This window comes from Conger conger, chromosome 1 (genome assembly GCF_963514075.1).
Source record: "Conger conger chromosome 1, fConCon1.1, whole genome shotgun sequence".
In the NCBI taxonomy this organism is placed as follows: domain Eukaryota; kingdom Metazoa; phylum Chordata; class Actinopteri; order Anguilliformes; family Congridae; genus Conger; species Conger conger.
The window spans coordinates 32,638,708-32,656,484 of NC_083760.1; the positions used below are offsets into that span (position 1 = coordinate 32,638,708).

General features: G+C 43.4%; 1 protein-coding gene across 4 annotated transcripts; it reads left to right on the forward strand.

The window, feature by feature from the left end:
• The first annotated feature begins 4,960 nt into the window (after nucleotides 1-4,960).
• LOC133130116 (heterogeneous nuclear ribonucleoprotein Q-like) lies at nucleotides 4,961-17,032 on the forward strand. Of its 4 annotated transcripts, none has more exons than XM_061244400.1 (12): nucleotides 4,980-5,098; nucleotides 6,780-6,939; nucleotides 8,145-8,263; nucleotides 8,570-8,677; nucleotides 9,101-9,214; nucleotides 9,454-9,630; nucleotides 9,977-10,112; nucleotides 10,803-11,011; nucleotides 11,872-12,021; nucleotides 12,703-12,824; nucleotides 13,450-13,819; nucleotides 15,597-17,032. In XM_061244400.1, exons 2-12 carry the CDS (start codon nucleotides 6,792-6,794, stop codon nucleotides 15,636-15,638), a joined length of 1,695 nt encoding a protein of 564 aa, XP_061100384.1. In that variant the 5' UTR covers nucleotides 4,980-5,098; nucleotides 6,780-6,791; the 3' UTR covers nucleotides 15,639-17,032. The 4 variants fall into 4 exon arrangements, with proteins under 4 accessions (XP_061100396.1, XP_061100384.1, XP_061100389.1 ...); XM_061244405.1 differs by having other exon boundaries at nucleotides 15,600-17,032; XM_061244390.1 differs by lacking the exon at nucleotides 15,597-17,032 and having other exon boundaries at nucleotides 13,450-15,481.
• Nucleotides 17,033-17,777: the final 745 nt, after the last annotated feature.

The window sequence follows — 17,777 nt, forward strand, 5'->3', positions numbered from 1 at the left end:
CATTGAAGATCAAGAAATACATGTGATAAGACCAACAATGACTAAATGAAAGCAGTCCAGCTCATTCATACAAAGACGATGAATAATGTAGAATGTATTGTTTTCGTATCAGTAGCAAAATGAGGAAATACATGAGAATAGGCTGTATTCAAGGCCTATAATATTTCAGAAGTAGCATGCATGGACAATGTTTTTCCATCATTTAAAATAAAGAAAAAGTAGCTAGAACCAGCATTGTCTTCACCTCTTATGAGCTGGTTGGTGCCTTGCATGGCAGCCAATCGCCTTCGGTGTGTGTGTATGAATGGGTGAATGAGAAGCATCAATTGTACAGCGCTTTGGATAAAGGCGCTATATAAATGCCAACCATTTACCATTTACCATTTATGAAATCGCAACTGTCAACTTCCATTAAATGGGGATACTATGAATAAAAGGGCTATAATTCCTACACGGATCACCTGATTTACACCTCGGTGTAAATATCTTCAAATTATAAACCGAGTCGGCACTTTAATCTCATACAATGCCATTAAGAAGTATTTGGCCCATTCAGATTTCCTCTACAATTTCATGTTTGTCACAATTAATTGTTTCAGGACTTTTGACAAAATGTGGCTTTAAACAAAAAGAACCTTACTATTTAACTTATTTAATGAAGAATATATGTGAAAAAGTCATTGCTCCCTTAAACTTAATAACTGGTTGCACAAACTTTAGCAGGAATAAGTGGAACCATACATCCTTTAATTTGATATCAGTCTTTCACATCACTGTGGAGGGATTGTAGTGTCAGGAACCGGAACAGAAGAACCAAGAGCAGATGTGATGATGTGAAAAAGTAATTGCTCCCTTAAACTTAATAACTGGTTGCACAAACTTTAGCAGAAATAAGTGGAACCACACATCCTTTAATTTGATATCAGTCTTTCACATCACTGTGGAGGGATTGTAGTGTCAGGAACCGGAACAGAAGAACCAAGAGCAGATGTGATGATGTGAAGAAGACAGGCTTGGCAGGCTTTATTTACAGAGGGAAGATCCACCACGTCATCAAAAAAAACAGGCAATGGTCATTATCCAGGCAGAAAGTGGGGCAAGCAGAGCGTAATCATAAAGACAGGCAGAGTTGAACAACCAAGAAGACAGACCAAACCAGCAAAGGTACAAATAGAAAGTCCAAACAACACAGGGAGTATAAAAAACCAGGAGATAAAAATCGAGAAAATCCAAAAACGGAGCTGGAGATGGGGCCCTGAAAGGGGCTGGGGACAGCGTCGGGGTTTGGTCCTGGGAGACATAGCCTGGGACGGCTCCGAGGAAGCAGGACCCGAGGTCTGGGGCAGCCTGGAGAACAGAGTTCAAAGAGGTGCTGGGGAAAACGCCTGTGACAGGGCTGGAACTTGGGTCTGTAGTGGTACTGGAAACTGGAACTGGGGCAAAATGGTTGACTGGGTCAGGGGTGGCACTAGGGACAGAATCTGGGGAAGCCCAGACTGGGACTGGTGCAGTGCAGGAAACCCGGGACAATCCTGGAAACAGGGCTGATAGCGGCGCGGTGGAACAGACCAGAAGTCACACTGGCTGCTGGTATAGCATGGTTTGCTCAGCTAGTTCGCTAGTAAGCACGGATGGTGCAGTGAAAGCGAAAGCTGGGAGCAGGTTATCGCGACAACACTCCCCGATGACGTAACCCTCAAATTCAAAAGAACGTTGTTGCCCTTGGCTAAAGGCGAGTTTGTCTTTAGCTGACTGGTAACGCGTTTGTTCACCAAATATTTGGACACGTGAGAGGCTGGGGTTCAAATCCCACCTCGGACTCAGGCAATTTCGGAGTTTCACATGGAGGGGAAGTCAAAGGGGGGTGAGTGTAGCATGGTTAGCTCAGCTAGTTCGCTAGTAAGCACGGATGGTGCAGTGAAAGCGAAGGCTGGGAGCAGGTTATTGCGACAACACTCCCCGATGACGTAACCCTCAAATTCAAAAGAACGTTGTTGCCCTTGGCTAGAGGCAAGTTCATCTTTAGCTGACTGGTAACACGTTCGTTCACCAAATATTTGGACAAGTGAGAGGCCGGGGTTCAAATCCCACCTCGGACTCAGGCAATTCATCACCTGTTACATTGGTGCCGTGACTCGGATCTGGGTGGGAGTGAAAAATAAAAAAAATAAAATAAAATGGTTGCTGCGGAGTTTCACATGGAGGGGAGTCAAAGGGGGGTGAGTGTAGCATGGTTAGCTCAGCTAGTTCGCTAGTAAGCACGGATGGTGCAGTGAAAGCGAAGGCTGATAGCAGGTTATCGCGACAACATTCCCCGATGACGTAACCCTCAAATTCAAAAGAATGTTGTTGCCCTTGGCTAGAGGCGAGTTTGTCTTTCGCTGACTGGTAACGCGTTCGTTCAACAAATATTTGGACAAGTGAGAGGCTGGGGTTCAAATCCCACCTCGGACTCAGGCAATTTCTCACCTGTTACACTGGCACAGGAATAACACTGGGAACCCGGTCTGGGGAGGCGCTGGAGACTGGATCTGGAATGGAACCAGAAAACTGAGCCTGATGCGCTGCTGGGATCTGGGATACTTGGAGACCATCTAGGTGCTCTTTTGCAAATATGAGGCATTCATGTTTCTTTCCCATGAATCCCATTTTTGCCCAGTCTCTTTCTTATTGTGGAGTCATGAACACTGACCTTAGCTGAGGATAGAGTGGCAGTTCACTGGATGTTCTTCTGTGACTTTTAGGTTGAGTCGTCACTCCAACCATGGATAAATTTTGGCAGACCATACACTCTTGGGAAGATTCACCGCTGTTCCACGTGTTCTCCATTTGGAGTGCACCACTCAAAAACAAAAATCTTTTCAGTGAGAAAAAAACTTCCACTTTCACTGTTTTTGAGCTTCTGTAACTTTGTTGCAACAATATTTGGAGTAATTCAAACCACATTTTACATTTCAGAAGAGACCAGGATTATGCCTGTCAAAGGGTTCAAGAATAGTAACCATTTGTAGTAGGGGTGAGCCAAGCATTCGTTTCAGACGAATACTCCTCACGAGTATTGACTTTTTTTTTGGAATACGAATACGCTTCAGGTGAAAGTCTTGGTTTCAATGTCTTGCAAATCATAATGGAGTACAGGGTTTAAACAACACCACTTCCGGGTTATGTCACGCCCACTGCCGAGTACGATTAACAAGTAACGGATTATTTATATTTGTTTACTTGTATACAGGAACGGTCACCCCTAATTTATAGTAGTAACCATGAGTAGGCTATAATTAATAAAGTTCTCACTGAGTGTAAAAACCTAAGCTGATTTAACAACCAAAGAAAACCAAATTGACAATTGTTTTCAGCGATAAATATTACAATAGAAAGCCTATGGAGCACTGTCTCCAATCTCTTGGCTATCTCACTGCTGCGGTTCTGCTGACAAGCTAAATACCAGTTGTGCTAGTTTGCTAGCTTGGCCAAGTTTAACGCTATGCTTAAATAATTTATACTCACGTATTGACGACATATATATAAGTAATCAATCTCACCTGAATAGGTAAAATCGCTGAGACTTGCCTTTTGATATAATTTACAGCATTTTACAATTTCAGCTTAGCTTTAGCTGTGTAGCTGTTTAGACTGCATTCTTAACATATTAGCTTATTAGCTAAAAGTAGCCAATAAGATTGATAGCTGAACTGGTCAAAGGTGGCTATGAATGCATTTGAATATTTCACTCTTCACGTCGTAGGCCTATTTACAGGTGCGTCTCAAAATATTTGAACTTTTCCGTGATATTCACATTTTTTGAGATGCATCTGTACTTGCATTGGCTATATAGGTAGCTGTGTCACAGAATAGATTGAGTGCTAGCCAGATAATAAAAATGCATTGTGTACGTACAACTACGAAAATCTCAGAGATTGAACACTCGACTTTCCGTAAGAATGGTCTGTGTATGATTAAGCTGTTTTTTTTGTCTACTTTCAATTGGACAGTGGTGCAAGGGAATCCACAAAGATCGGTTTCTGGGACCCGGAGTGGAGGAGGGTGGTAGTGGAGTAAAGGAGTATGCACTTTCCGGCTAAGGGGACATACCTTTGATTTTGGGCTTCCCAGTAATGAATGATATTTGGAACTACACTCCCTCATGACTCTGCCTGCATGACCTACAAACCGATCTTTGTGGACTCCCTGCCCTCACTGTCCCATTTTCGAAGTAGACAAAGAAAACGGCTTCAACTGCGCAGTCTTTTCACATTGCGGTGCTGACATCAACATACTATGAAAACCCAACCCACAAAATCTGGCACTGTCCAGAACCAGAAAGTGGAGATGGCAGGGAACTTAAATTTGAACAGTTAGGCTAGCTAATAAACACCAGACCCTCTTCGGTAGCCATATAGAGAAACACTGGGATGATAACTTTACGGACATGAAATGTTAAATCCAACCTTTCCTGTTGTAAAACGAACTTAGTTAGCAAACATGTCTATCTTAACTATCTTTTCAATATGAAAAATTCTACAGGTCCTGGAGCACCTGTTAAGTGATTATGAACACCAGTACGTACAAATATAGTATAGTAAATTATATTCTCAAGAATCAAGCAATTTCCCAGCAACCATAGCCTATTGCATTATTTTCAATTTGACTGCTAGAAGAGGTGAGCACACTAGTCAACCAAGAATTGTCAGACTTTTTGACTCCTCCCCCGACTGCAATCGGCTACTCTCGCCTGTTTTCGGTTTTTCACAGGCCGTCGACTTTGTCCCGATTTTCTTCACTCCCCCCTCATTCACTCCTTTGCTCCACTCGTTAACTCCACTCCTGTGCTCCACATACTTCCGCTGGAGTGGAGGAGTGGTCGTGGAGAAAAGGAGGGTGGAGTGAAAGATAATGGGACGCAGCCCCTGCGTTGTTGTCTGAGAAACCCCATTGGTGCGAGCAAACTCACGGCGTGAGCAAATCCGCCATTTTACATCCTTCAGAGTGACAGACTGGAGCCGGACTCAAGCCGGGAGTTGTGCACCTTTCACCTTTTTTGGAAAACTTTTCCCTTCCAAAATAACCCAGGCCATACAGTTTAAATTCCCATTAGCAGGTAAGGTCAATGTTTACCAAACTGTCAAGTAGGAAAGCTGGAATGTGCAACAGATATAAACGTTCTGTGTGCTTAAACTAAGTAGAAAGTGGTTTGGGATGGTTCCTGGGACCGGCTTTTTGAAAATGGACTCCATTCAGCCAGCTATGTGGCGGCACGCTGGCCAACTGGGCCTTTGCATAAACCACTATAGCAAGAACGATTTGTTTTTGGGAAAACTTGTCTCAAATCTCCAGATCTTGTAAAGATCTGATGCGATTAGTCTGCAACGTTACTTTTTAGTATTGTATGAGATTATTGGAATTAGATCGCTGCTTACTTCATTTCCCATGCTAAATAATAACGTTTATCGGTAGCTAGACCGCTAATTTGCCAAATTATGATTGTCGCCTAGCTGTTTGCTGTTGCTATCTGACTAAATAAATGTAGCTAGCTGGCTAACGTTTTGTCAGCCAGCTACATGTGGAGCCCCATCATGCACTTTCATTCATAAAATAGTAAATTATGTGTATTGCTAATACATGTGAACAACTCTGCAAAAGTTCTCAATCATAATACAATAAGTAACTTACCTACCTTTATTAGTTGTGTTAGTCGCCTAACTGTTATTAGCTACTTAACTTTCGTAATTGCTTTAAGTTAGCTAAACATTTGGTTAGCTGCCATTGTCTTGAAACCTTACATTAGCTAACTTACACTTGGAAGGGAACGATTTGCAGTCAAAGGTGTGCTCGGCTGTTTTGGTTGTCATGGATTAGCTAGACTAAGTTAGTTAGCTAACAGCTTGCTGTCTGCAGCCTTGTTAAGGTAACGTTAGTTATCTAGCTAACGTTACGATAGTTGGCTAGCTGTCTAACTTGGTATTGTCATTAGTAAGTGGCAAGTTGCGGTCTCTGCCTCGGTTAGCATTTTGTAACCGCCTGATAGATTTGTTAGCGTACCATTTTATTGACAATCTATTTGTTGGGCTACAGTACATTGTTTCGCAGTTCAAGTAATAAGGTGTTTAGTGCTTAGATGCAAGCTCAGTTTACTTGGTAGATCGTTTAATTTAATATGTCCATCTAGCTAGCTGTGATCCAACTCGTCCTGATTTTAGCATTTAGCTAGATCGCTATCTTGCTTGTGGTGTGTGGCAAGTTACCGGAAACTTGTGTGGTGGTGCTGGAAGGAACACGTGTAACTTACTGTTGTAAACTGAACAGCGCTCAGGCTCCTGTTGGGTGTGGAAGGGCCTTTGTTTGGGGGCAGTCCTTGTCTCAACTTTATTTGCAAGCGTAGTTCAAGGCGGGGAATCTGTCAAACTGTTGACATAATCTCCCAACAAAAGAATCGATCACGCGAAAGTTGAAGCTTGCAAAATGTTAGAGCACCCCTAGACACTGTCACATATGTCTATATTGTTGCTATGCTAGTTCTGTAAATATTTTTGCAGTAATATAACTAGCTAGTTAGTTAGATTTGTTATCGAAGTAAACCGTCATGAACAACAATATGCAATGACTTGATTTATCACAAAGCGATCGCTGTTTTCTGCATTTCAGTTGTAGTGGCTATCAGTGGTAACCGCCGGTGTGTGCTTGTGCATTGTCAATACATGAACAGAATGACCGCGTAATATAACATTCTTTGAACTTTCCCTCCAACTTTTGGATTAATTTGGCTCATTGCATTTGCACAGATTTCTGGAGACATGGCCTCTGAACATATTAATGGAAATGGTACAGAAGAACCCACGGATCCCTCTGCTGCAGTTACCCATTCTGAACACTTCCAGACTTTATTAGAAGCTGGTTTACCACAGAAAGTTGCTGAAAAGCTAGACGAAATTTACATAGCAGGTAAGACTCACCAAACACCACCCCCACCAAAAAAAGCATTTAATTAATGCAAATTTTCTTTTTTACCCACAATTGCATGTTTTGCTGCATTTAAGTATTCCCCTGTAATTAAATGTGGGAATTGGGACATGAAAGCAACTTTTTGTGGTTTCCTAACAAAATGGGTACTGCAGAAAAAGAAAAAAAAATGCACTTCCCACTCATAAGCATAAGCAATTGTAATATTTAGCATATCATTTGTTTTATGAGTCAAGGCAGTCGAAACATTTTATTATTATTAGCCGTGGTCAGGGAACTGGGCTTGATTCCAGAAGGTCATGGGTTCAAATCCCAGTCAGCACCTTGATATTGTCCCAGGGGTTAATTATTCCAGATCCCTTTCCTAAGTATCTATCTGTAAGTGGAATAACAGCGTAAGTCCTCTTGAGCGAGTGAAAGGAGAGTAGCATGTTTCTGGAGTCGTGAGGGCCCGGAGGCCTCACGCGGTGTTCGGATGCAGCGGCCAGAGGAGCCTCTCTGGGGTGGGGTGGGGTGGGGTGGGGTGGGGTGGGGTGGGGTGGGGGGGAGCGGAGCAGCTAGACGGGTACACACGGAAACAATGGCAGCAGCTGCCTGGGGCTGGGGACAGGTTGACGTGCCCCTCCAAAAAAAGACCGTGGACAAGCTAATTATAGCAAGGGAGCGCTGAAGACGGCGGTCTCTGATTACGGCTGCCTCCTCCCCTCCCCGTCACATCTGCTCAGTTTAGCGCCGGCGAGGTGGAATAATGCCCCGTCGGTGACCGCGCCAGCGTCTACGCAGGGCATTTAGTTTCCCCTCGCGTCTTTGTTCCAGGGAGCATGTCTACTTTTCTTTATTCCTCTCCTCCTCCTCCTTTTTGCATGATCTGTCAGATTTTTGTCGAAGGCTTCCAAACAAAAGGCGGTCTTTCCTTCTCCCATTGCAGTTTTTGTCAAGTGACTGACCGTCTTTAAAATCACGGTGGAGTCTTAACAGCCGCCCCATGAAACGTTACATGTAGAGAAAATAGCCTTTGTGCTTTCTGTAGGGTCGGGACTGCGGTGCTCATCATGCCTAATCTAGATTGTCGGTACCTTCTGTGTCCGTGATGAAATGAATGTCGGAGCGGCGGTTTGGCGCTCGTGTCCGATTGGGCAACGCGTCCGCTTCCCATAAAGTGCTAACCCCTGTGTGTGCCTCCACAGGTTTGTTAGCGCACAAAGACCTAGATGAGAGGGCGATCGAGGCATTGAAAGAGTTTAATGAAGACGGCGCCCTGCAAGTTCTGCAGCAGTTCAAGGACAGCGACCTCTCGCATGTTCAGGTGAGCGCACTCTAGGCGGGGCGCTTTCAGGAACGCACATACACGCTGCTTGCATACACAGACATGCAGTGTCTCCAAGAGTCTTGGGGAACTAAGGTCAGTCCGCGTGCTCGGTCATTCGCACGCAAACGTACAACAGGAATATAGATGCACTGTGCGGGTGCAGGCACGCTCACTCTTCCCCTCTTGCCACAGAACAAAAGTGCCTTTCTTCGCAGAGTGAAGAAGACCTACGCTCGGTCACTGGCCGTTTGCGCACACTTACACGGGTAGACCACGTCGCTTACTCTTCCCCTCTTTCCGCAGAACAAAAGTGCCTTTCTCTGCGGAGTGATGAAGACCTACAGACAGAGGGAGAAACAGGGGACCAAAGTGTCAGATTCCAATAAAGGACCAGATGAAGCGAAAGTAAAGGTATGTTGCTGAAGGAATATTTCAAAGACGTGCGGGTATTTAGGAGTCGGGCTCAGTGGTTGGGTAATGTTGATAATGTGTGTTGTCACCTGTTCAGACCTCTGACCTCGAAAAGCCTTGTAACTTCACACAGTCAGCAAAAGGTCTCACGATAGACATGGAAATAATGCTCAGTGCCTTGCGTTTTTAGCCGTTCTGGGTCTTCCTGGAAACAATTGAGTGTACTAGGCGTTGTCTCCCAACAGGCGGCTTTATCTCATTGCACTCCCCTGCCTCTACAAAGACCCAGAATGGCTGAAACTAGTATTCATTGCGAATGTTATTCCCTCCTCTTTCACAGCGGTTCGGGCACACGTGGTCCGGGTGCCGATGTCCGATGTACTTTTTGAATGCTAGCAACAGGCAGTTTGGTTGTTCCGACAGGCACTCCTGGAGAGGACCAGCTACACACTCGATGTAACGACAGGTCAGCGGAAGTACGGAGGGCCCCCTCCGCAGTCGGTCTATTCGGGAGCCCAGCCCACCATTGGCACTGAGGTAAGGGGGTGTGGGTGGTGGCGGCGCCTCTCATAGCTTATGCTGGCTTTGGTGCTCAGATGATGAGACATTGACACTATTCTGGAGTAACATCAGTTACGCTGATAGTTCACCGCTAAGATCTGACCGGGTGCCTTTTTTGTTTCCACATGGCAGTCACTTGAGTTTCTTTTTGTGCAGGGGTTTGGTTACTAGGGTATGCTGCCTTGACCTCAAAACACATTTTTGACCCCCCTCAGATTTTCGTGGGGAAGATCCCACGGGATTTGTTTGAGGATGAGCTGGTGCCGCTGTTTGACAAGGCGGGGCCAATCTGGGACCTGCGCCTTATGATGGACCCTCTCAGCGGTCTGAACAGGGGATACGCGTTCGTCACGTTCTGCACTAAAGACGCAGCTCAGGAGGCGGTGAAGCTGGTATGCATGCCCCGCTTATGTAACCCGCGCGTCCCCTACCCTTATGGTCATCCCCCATACACGCCGCTACTGTGACACGTGCCCTACGTTTCACCTGCAGTAATCCTCCACATGCCCCCTACTGTCTGACACCTCTACTAAATGCCCCCTTCTGCTCCTACATAGTTTCAAAGCTGCTTCTCTCTACTCATCCCTTAGATGCATTCCCGTATGTGGTGTACTTACCTCCCACATGCCCTACACGCCTGCCAGGCCTTTTTTTACATGTCCGCTGCACCTTTTGCCTTTAATTTTGTATGGTTTTCCTTGTTATTGGTGTCATTATCCTACTCTTCTCTTTCCTCAGTGTAATAACAGTGAAATTCGGCCTGGGAAGCACATCGGCGTGTGCATTTCTGTGGCCAATAACAGACTTTTTGTGGGCTCCATCCCCAAGAGCAAAACAAAAGAACAGATTGTTGAGGAGTTTGCCAAAGTCACAGGTAAGTGAACTGACATGGCCTCATACCGCTCTTGTAACGTGCGAGACAAGTGAGCTAATCTGAATAGGGAAATCTTTGCTTCTGTCAGCCCCATGAATACCACTACCGAGATCTGGAAAAGTGCGATTCGTCAGCTGAATTTCCCCGGTGAAATGGAATATTAGTTCAGCTATGGACTTGTCTTGCCCCTCATAAGCCTTTATGTTTTCATGGTTCATTCATTGTTGAGATTGAAATGAAAATGTCTACTGTCCCTTATGGTTCATAAGCATAATTAATTTTGTATATGGGTTAATGTCTGCACATATTATTATAATATATTTTTAATCTGACAGTTGCATAGGTGGGCATTGTGCTCATTTTAACTGCATTTTGCTTTACTGTCAATTTGATTTAATACGTATTTTTTTCATATTGTATTTTGGTAGAAAAATAGAAACTTTAAGGTGCTGGTAAAGCACTTTACTGTTTGGTTAAATAAATTGCATTGGATTAACTTGGACATGCTTTACTTGCACAAATGTTTGAAAATAAACATGCTTGATAACAGGTCATTTAGTTTACCATTAGGCTAACTTCCTAGTTAGCTATATCAAGCTTCATCTTGAACACGCCAAGGGTTCCCCCTATTCCCCCGAGCTGACTGGCTGATGTGTCCTCTCCCCGTGTCTCGCCTTTTGTCTTGCACAGAGGGTCTTAACGATGTCATACTGTACCATCAGCCGGACGACAAAAAAAAGAACAGAGGTTTCTGCTTCCTGGAATACGAAGACCACAAATCCGCCGCCATGGCGCGGCGCCGGCTGATGAGCGGCAAGGTGAAGGTGTGGGGGAACGTGACCGTGACAGTGGAGTGGGCCGACCCCATCGAGGACCCTGATCCGGAGGTCATGGCCAAGGTGAGGCGTGGTGAGGAGCGACGGGATTGTGTGGAGTTACTGCAGAACTTTGCATTAATGATGAGTTGACTTAAAGATTTTCCTTGCGTCATCGTGGGGGAAAGTGACCTCACCATCAGGGTGTAGCACCTACCGGTACCTGGTTGAAGCATGGCAGTCATTTGATTGGATGCTCTTGCATTCGATTGCTTTGAATTGTATAGTCTTCCAACTCCATGAAATGTCCTGAGGGTGAAAATAGACATATATATCTGTGCTTTACTGTTTAAAACCTTCTTTGAGGGGGGGTTGCTCCTGCTCCAACAATGTTAAACCGTCTTGGGTGTCTCATTCCTCAAAACCCGGAGAGTGTGGAAGCTAGTTGCTAGCTGCAGTCAAATTCATTAATATTTTTGTAAATGTGCAATTCCAGCATTATGGATGTGATATTTTGGCAGAAAATGAGAAACAAAATGTCTCTTCTTACCTGAGAGAAAATGTTAATGCATATTTTCAGAGCACCCACTTGGCAAAGTAAAAGGGCCAAAAACATTTTTAAAAAATATTAAGTCATGAACAAATAAGACTAATAACTTGCATTATGGATGCTACGCAAAAATGTATTTTGGGGAGACTATACACTTTTAAAAATTCTGAACTTAAAAGTCTAATGAAGAGCATTTGATATCAATGCAATGTAGGAGGTTGACACAGGAATTGCCCAAATGCATCCAAGAAACCACCCGTGTCTCGAGTCTGAGAAATGACCTTCACGGCTGGAGTATTAGCAGCGAGTTTGTAAACTCAATCACCTGGTGTTCTTGATCTTGGTAGTACCATCCCTCTTAACGGCTTAATGTTGTCTGCTTTGTTAAATGCAGGTCAAAGTTTTATTTGTCCGAAACCTAGCAAGTACTGTAACGGAAGAAATACTTGAAAAGACCTTTACACAGTTTGGAAAGTTGGAGCGGGTGAAGAAGCTGAAGGATTACGCCTTCATTCACTTCAACGACAGGGACGGAGCAGTGAAGGTAAGGAGTAAATGTTTACCAATAATATTGTGGAAATGTGAGGTGCTCTTTAATATTCTCACTTCTGCCATTGCTCAGTGGTAGTTGGGGTACAATGGCGGGAATGTAGAAATCTGTTGCATTATATGATGGACCTAGTCTTCATAACAGTATGGTCCTCTTATTATCAGAAAACATACAATCACGTTTATCCACAATTTTAATACCTTTTGTCAAATAAATATCTAAATTATGTGATGTTTCCTCAACTGATAGTGGGCACAATGTCTGGAGAGAAATGTACACCCTATAACATAATAAAAATTGAATGTTTTTGCAAAATGAGATTTAAGGACAAAAGAAATAACTGAATTTGCATATATGTTTTCGGCCAAAAGTATTAAAATTGTGGATAACCTGGTTTGTAAACTTGAGAACCATACTGAAGAAGACGTGTGTAGGCAGGGGGGGTGGGTGGTTGAATATGGGTCAACCCCTCCTGAATGGTTGATTATTGTGGTTAATGAAAAATGTTAACATTTTGTTCAAATGTAAAAGGGTGGTATCAGAAAGCGATTGATTTCTAATTTAATCCACCATACATTGTACTGTCCTTGAAAGGTATTCCATTTTGTTGTTCAATGATGGTGAGGACCATACTACGCGAGATGAACGAATGTGCCCTTCTGTCGACCCGTGCAGGCATTGGCTGAAATGAACGGCAAAGACCTGGAAGGCGAACACATAGAAATAGTGTTTGCGAAGCCCCCAGACCAGAAGAGGAAGGAGCGCAAGGCCCAAAGGCAGGCCGCCAAAACGCAAATGTGAGTGTTGCCGAGCCCGTCCCTTCTCAAAAAGCGCCTCTTGGGTTCTGCCAGCAATGTGGCCTATGTTCAGCACATTTCTTCTCCTCTTGTGTGGGCATGCAAAACCCTTTAAACGTCCCAAACCACCGTATTGGTTTTTGTGTGAAAACAGCAAGGACTATGCTACCAGTGGATTGTGGGCCTCTATATGACTGACTGGTATGATGAGAACTGTGTTCTATACAGTATCTTTACCGCACTGTAAACTCATCCTAGGTGGTGTTTAATGGGGTACGTTGTCTAGGGTACGGTTGGTCCAATGGGCGATACATTCGATTAACAATGACTATCACCCATCAACAATTTTTGAAGGTGCACATCATCCGATGCATGGAGTAAGCATCAGCTCAAGCCTAGCCTGGGCTTGTATAGGGAAACTGATTAATTTTCAAAGCAGTCCACTTTCCTGATGATTTGTGTGCAAAGCAAGTTAGGATATTAACACGGTTCTTTGCCTGCTATTCAGACCTGTTTAATGCTCTGGTTGAAGGTAGGCAAGGAATTCTAAGGGTGATGCCAGACTAGGGAGCTTTGACCTTGCCTAAGCTGTTATTTTTCTCTTCCTTCTTTTTGTGTTATGCAGGTATGATGATTATTATTACTACGCCCCCCCGCACATGCCTCCCTCCTCAAGAGGCAGAGGGCGGGGAGGCAGGGGTAGCTACTCCTACGCCCCCGATTACTACGGCTACGGGGACTACGACTACTACTACGACTACGACTACCACAATTACCGCGGCGGCTACGAAGACCCCTACTACGGCTACGACGACTATCAGGCCCCTGCCAGAGGCCGAGGCGGCGGCCGGGGAGGGCGGGCACCGGCCCTCGCCCGCGGCAGGGGGGCAACGGTGTCCCAGAGGGGTAGGGCCGGCTTCTCGCAGCGAGGGGGCCCCGGATCGAGCAGAGGACCGCGAGGGGCCAGAGGAGGCGCTCCGACAAGGGGCCGCGGGGTACGTGGTGCGCGCAGCGACCGCGGCGGAAATGTAGGAGGCAAGCGCAAATTTGACGGGTACAACCAGCCAGATTCCAAGCGGCACCAGACCAGTAATCAGAACTGGGGCTCTCAACCCATAGCCCAGCAACCCCTGCAAGGTGGTGATCATTCTGATAACCATGGTTACAAATCTGACAACCAGGATTTTTATCAGGATCACTTTGGGCAGCAGTGGAAGTAGAATGAGTGCAGTAAGGCTTTGATTGCAGAGAATGTTTTTTATAGAGACTCGGGTGATTGATGGCCGCAAACAATGGCTTCCAGATCTTGAATGGTTGCCTTTTTTCCCCTCTGTTTTTATTTTTATAAAATGGTGTCATCTGGCAAGATTTCACTCGTGTATATATATTTTTAACAATCCGCTTGGACTTGAACACTAGTTACACTCCCACCTGCTTCTGGCAAACTTGTTTTCTTTGAGAACTAAAAAGAAAGTTTACGCAGTTTGTTTTTTGGAAGACAAGCCAAGCTTTCATCAAGTTTTGAAATTTGGAGATTTGCAATTATGTGCTTAAGTCACATCTATTTAACTATAGTGTTATGTATATATGTATATAATTTTGCTCTCCATGTCTTGGAAGTAAGTTAACACTTGTTTCCTTATTTGTATTTGTATGTTGAAAAACATTGCACCGCTATAAAATAACATTTGGTTTTTAAATTATTGCCATTGGTCCTAGTTTTGGCTTCATATTTTGGCTTGTATTCTTTGTTGTTTGTCTGCTTTAATAAAAGTACACACAACCATGTAACAAATTTCAAATTGTGTTTCAAATGTTTTGGCAAATTTTCTCCTCAAATTGCGTTCAAATTTAAGGTTCCATGTGGAAGAATTGGACAAAAAAGGTTTGCTTATTCTAGTTACATGCTGCAATGTCACTTAGCATGCTATCAAAAAATTATGTAGACCTCTTCAATTCATGTAGTGGAAGTGAGTTGGCATTTCCTTTTTAACTGTTCTGATTAAATGTATATAGCTACGCACCTCATTGTTTGCTGTCCATATTTTACTTTTGTTTAAGTACAGATCACCATTGTGTTCTGGGGAGGTGCAAACTCTAAATTAACCGTAATCGCGCAATCCCATAGTAGACTAAACACTTATTATTTACTAAATTATTATACACTAAATTATTTTGTATAATTTGGCTTACATTCAATCCCACTAAATGTGCACAGTTTACATTTTAAGAGATTTTAATGATTAAAGCCACTTTTAAAACATTTAACAATTGGTAGTTGTCACGAGAAAGCACAATTTGATTTTCACAATGGGCTTTTTTATGGCTTTGAAACCCAGGTTTGGGTTAACTGCTGTTGTGCATGCTGCCTGCCATGCCTGCTGTTTTAAAATGACAAATTGAGCTATTCCTTCAGCAAGACTTGATTCTTTATGCATGCAATTCCACAATTTCTGCTTTTTTTGGGGGTTTTTTTAAGAGCAAAGGGGCATGTTGCTTTTGTTGGCCAAACACCCTGCTTCCCTCTGTGATGTCCGGTGCAGTGAAACCATGTCCAAAAAGCATTTAGATTTGTTTGTGCATGTGACATGTGGGGGTGTAGTGGCGCTTGGAGGAACGGTAGTTGAACTTTTTATGATGGCCATATTCTTTGGGCGGGGGGGGGTTTATCCTATTTCAATGGTGTATTCTTATTTATGTGCAGGTTTTTTGAGTGTGTTGTGGTTTGGTTTGTGAGTCTCTCCTAACTGTGTCCTTTTGTTACCTGGCTAGCAGGGAAAAGCGGTCGAGGCCGGTCCTGACCTGTTTCTTTGAAGTCTGACATGCTACGTGGGGTTACGCCGGAAGCTGCCACTGGACGTGAGGGTAAGGTGAACACGATGGTCCAATGATATTCCAGCCTTAAAGAAGAAGCCCATCTCCCAGACTGCCACCTGAAAAAGATCCACAGCAATTTGAAGATGTTACTTGCTTGGATTTTTTTATTTTATTTTTTACTTTTTTATTGAATTCAACAATTGCAACCCCCTTCCCCTCCCCCCAAAAATGCCATTGTAAAGTTATTGAAGATATTCAGATTTTCTGAAAAGATAGTCAACCTGAAATGTCTCTTGCACTTTTTAAGTTTGTCTTGGTTTGAAGTGGCTCAGAAGGAGCTTGATTCTATTGTATGTTTTTGTGTTAATTTGCAGCTTTATGTTGGGATGTCCATGTTTTAATCTTAATTATTTTAGATTTTGGATCACTTTGAAGAGAAAGTTTGCAGATTTTTTTAGGTGTAACCACCTGGCGTGAGTTGTCAGGCATTCCAGTAAAAAGTGGTTCTTTTCAGAACTTGTCTTTAAAGGGTTGGTTAACTACCTCAGTACAGAGGATTAAACTACCCTGCCTGTACTGTAAATAGGGGAGACTATTGATGAAAGCAGGACCTGTTCCTTCACGGAATATGCACACAGGCAACAGCAGGACATATCTACTAAATTTAATATAGTAGTTTTGCTGCTGTTTCAGTACTGCAGATGGTCAAACTGGGTGTGTAAAAATTCTTGTGATGATGCTTTCATCCCCATTTAAACTGAGGTAGCATCTTTGCATCTTCAGATTATGTAGTTACTGGTTGTATGATAGTTTGAAGAAAGAAAAAGTTACTTTTGTGAAAGCTTGAACATCCAACCCAGCAGTTTCCCTTTTTCCCCCCCGAAAGGAAGACTCCGGAATGGTTTTTTTAATAGTAGGCCTACTAATTCAGAGGTTCCATCTTGGCAATTATGTACCTTTGAAGTTCCACTCGTCTGTACGGGTTCAGTCAATCATGCACAACCCTAAGAAAACATTGCAAACTTGTGGCCTTTTTTCATCAGGTAACTTGAATGCACTTAAAAGGTAATGCTCTAAAAAGGTCATGCCTTGAAAGAGTGAGAGGCTGCACTTAGCAGGGACCGGTGCTCAGTCCAGTTTGGAAAGGGATGCCGCGGCTTTGATTCATATTCCATGTATTGTGAAAAGACAATTGCTCACCCCATGTTTGTACAGTTAAATCTCTATCAGTAAGCCTACCATTATGACAAACCTTTGAAAAAAGATGTTATCAAGTTTAAAACTATTGTTGGTGGCCAACAACCTTTTTTTGCATTCCTGCAAATAAATTGTTTTATACTGTAATATGCGGTGAGTGTAACTTATTTTTGTAATAAAGTTTTTGATTTCTATCCGTGTCCTAAGGCTACTTGCTATGATGAATTTTCATAGCTATATTCTGTTCTGCTGTTCATGTGTGCATGTGTGAGTGAATGCTCCTCCAGTTCCAACTGATATAAGGCTTACATCTTTGAATGGATAAATTAATGTTTTTACACCAGTATATCATGAACCTGCTGTTTCTACTCCGAACTGTTCTGGAAAATAACATGGAAAATGCAGAGAACAGTACATTCACATTAGGTTCCTGGTCCGAATTGCTTGATTAGGTTTTCATAAGGCTGTGGCTTTTTTTGTAAACAAAACAGAAGTGTGCAGTCGTGAGAGAGATTCTATACTTTGATTGCCTTTGGAGTCTGTTATTGTGCGTTTGTCAACATGAGGACCAAAGTAGTGACCCAGAGCGGCATGAGGCTGAGAAATAAGAAAAAACTGTCAGAGACATAAGCCAAACCTTCACAAAAAACTACAGAGGCTACACGGCAATATGCAAACCCTAAGGGTTGGCTGCAAAAATAGGATGTCCACAATGCAGAGTTCTCAAAAAAGGTCTTGCAGACAGATGAGACCAAGATTCACTTGTATCAGAGTGATGGCATGAGCAAATTGTGGAGGCCAAAAGAAACTGCCTAAGATGAAACTTGAACCCTTAGAAGGAATAAATCAACTTTCCAAGTAGCATACCACGGTTGGCAGCTATAATACCCCGAATACTAAAATAATTATACACAAGTGCACTTATAACCTATAGCATAC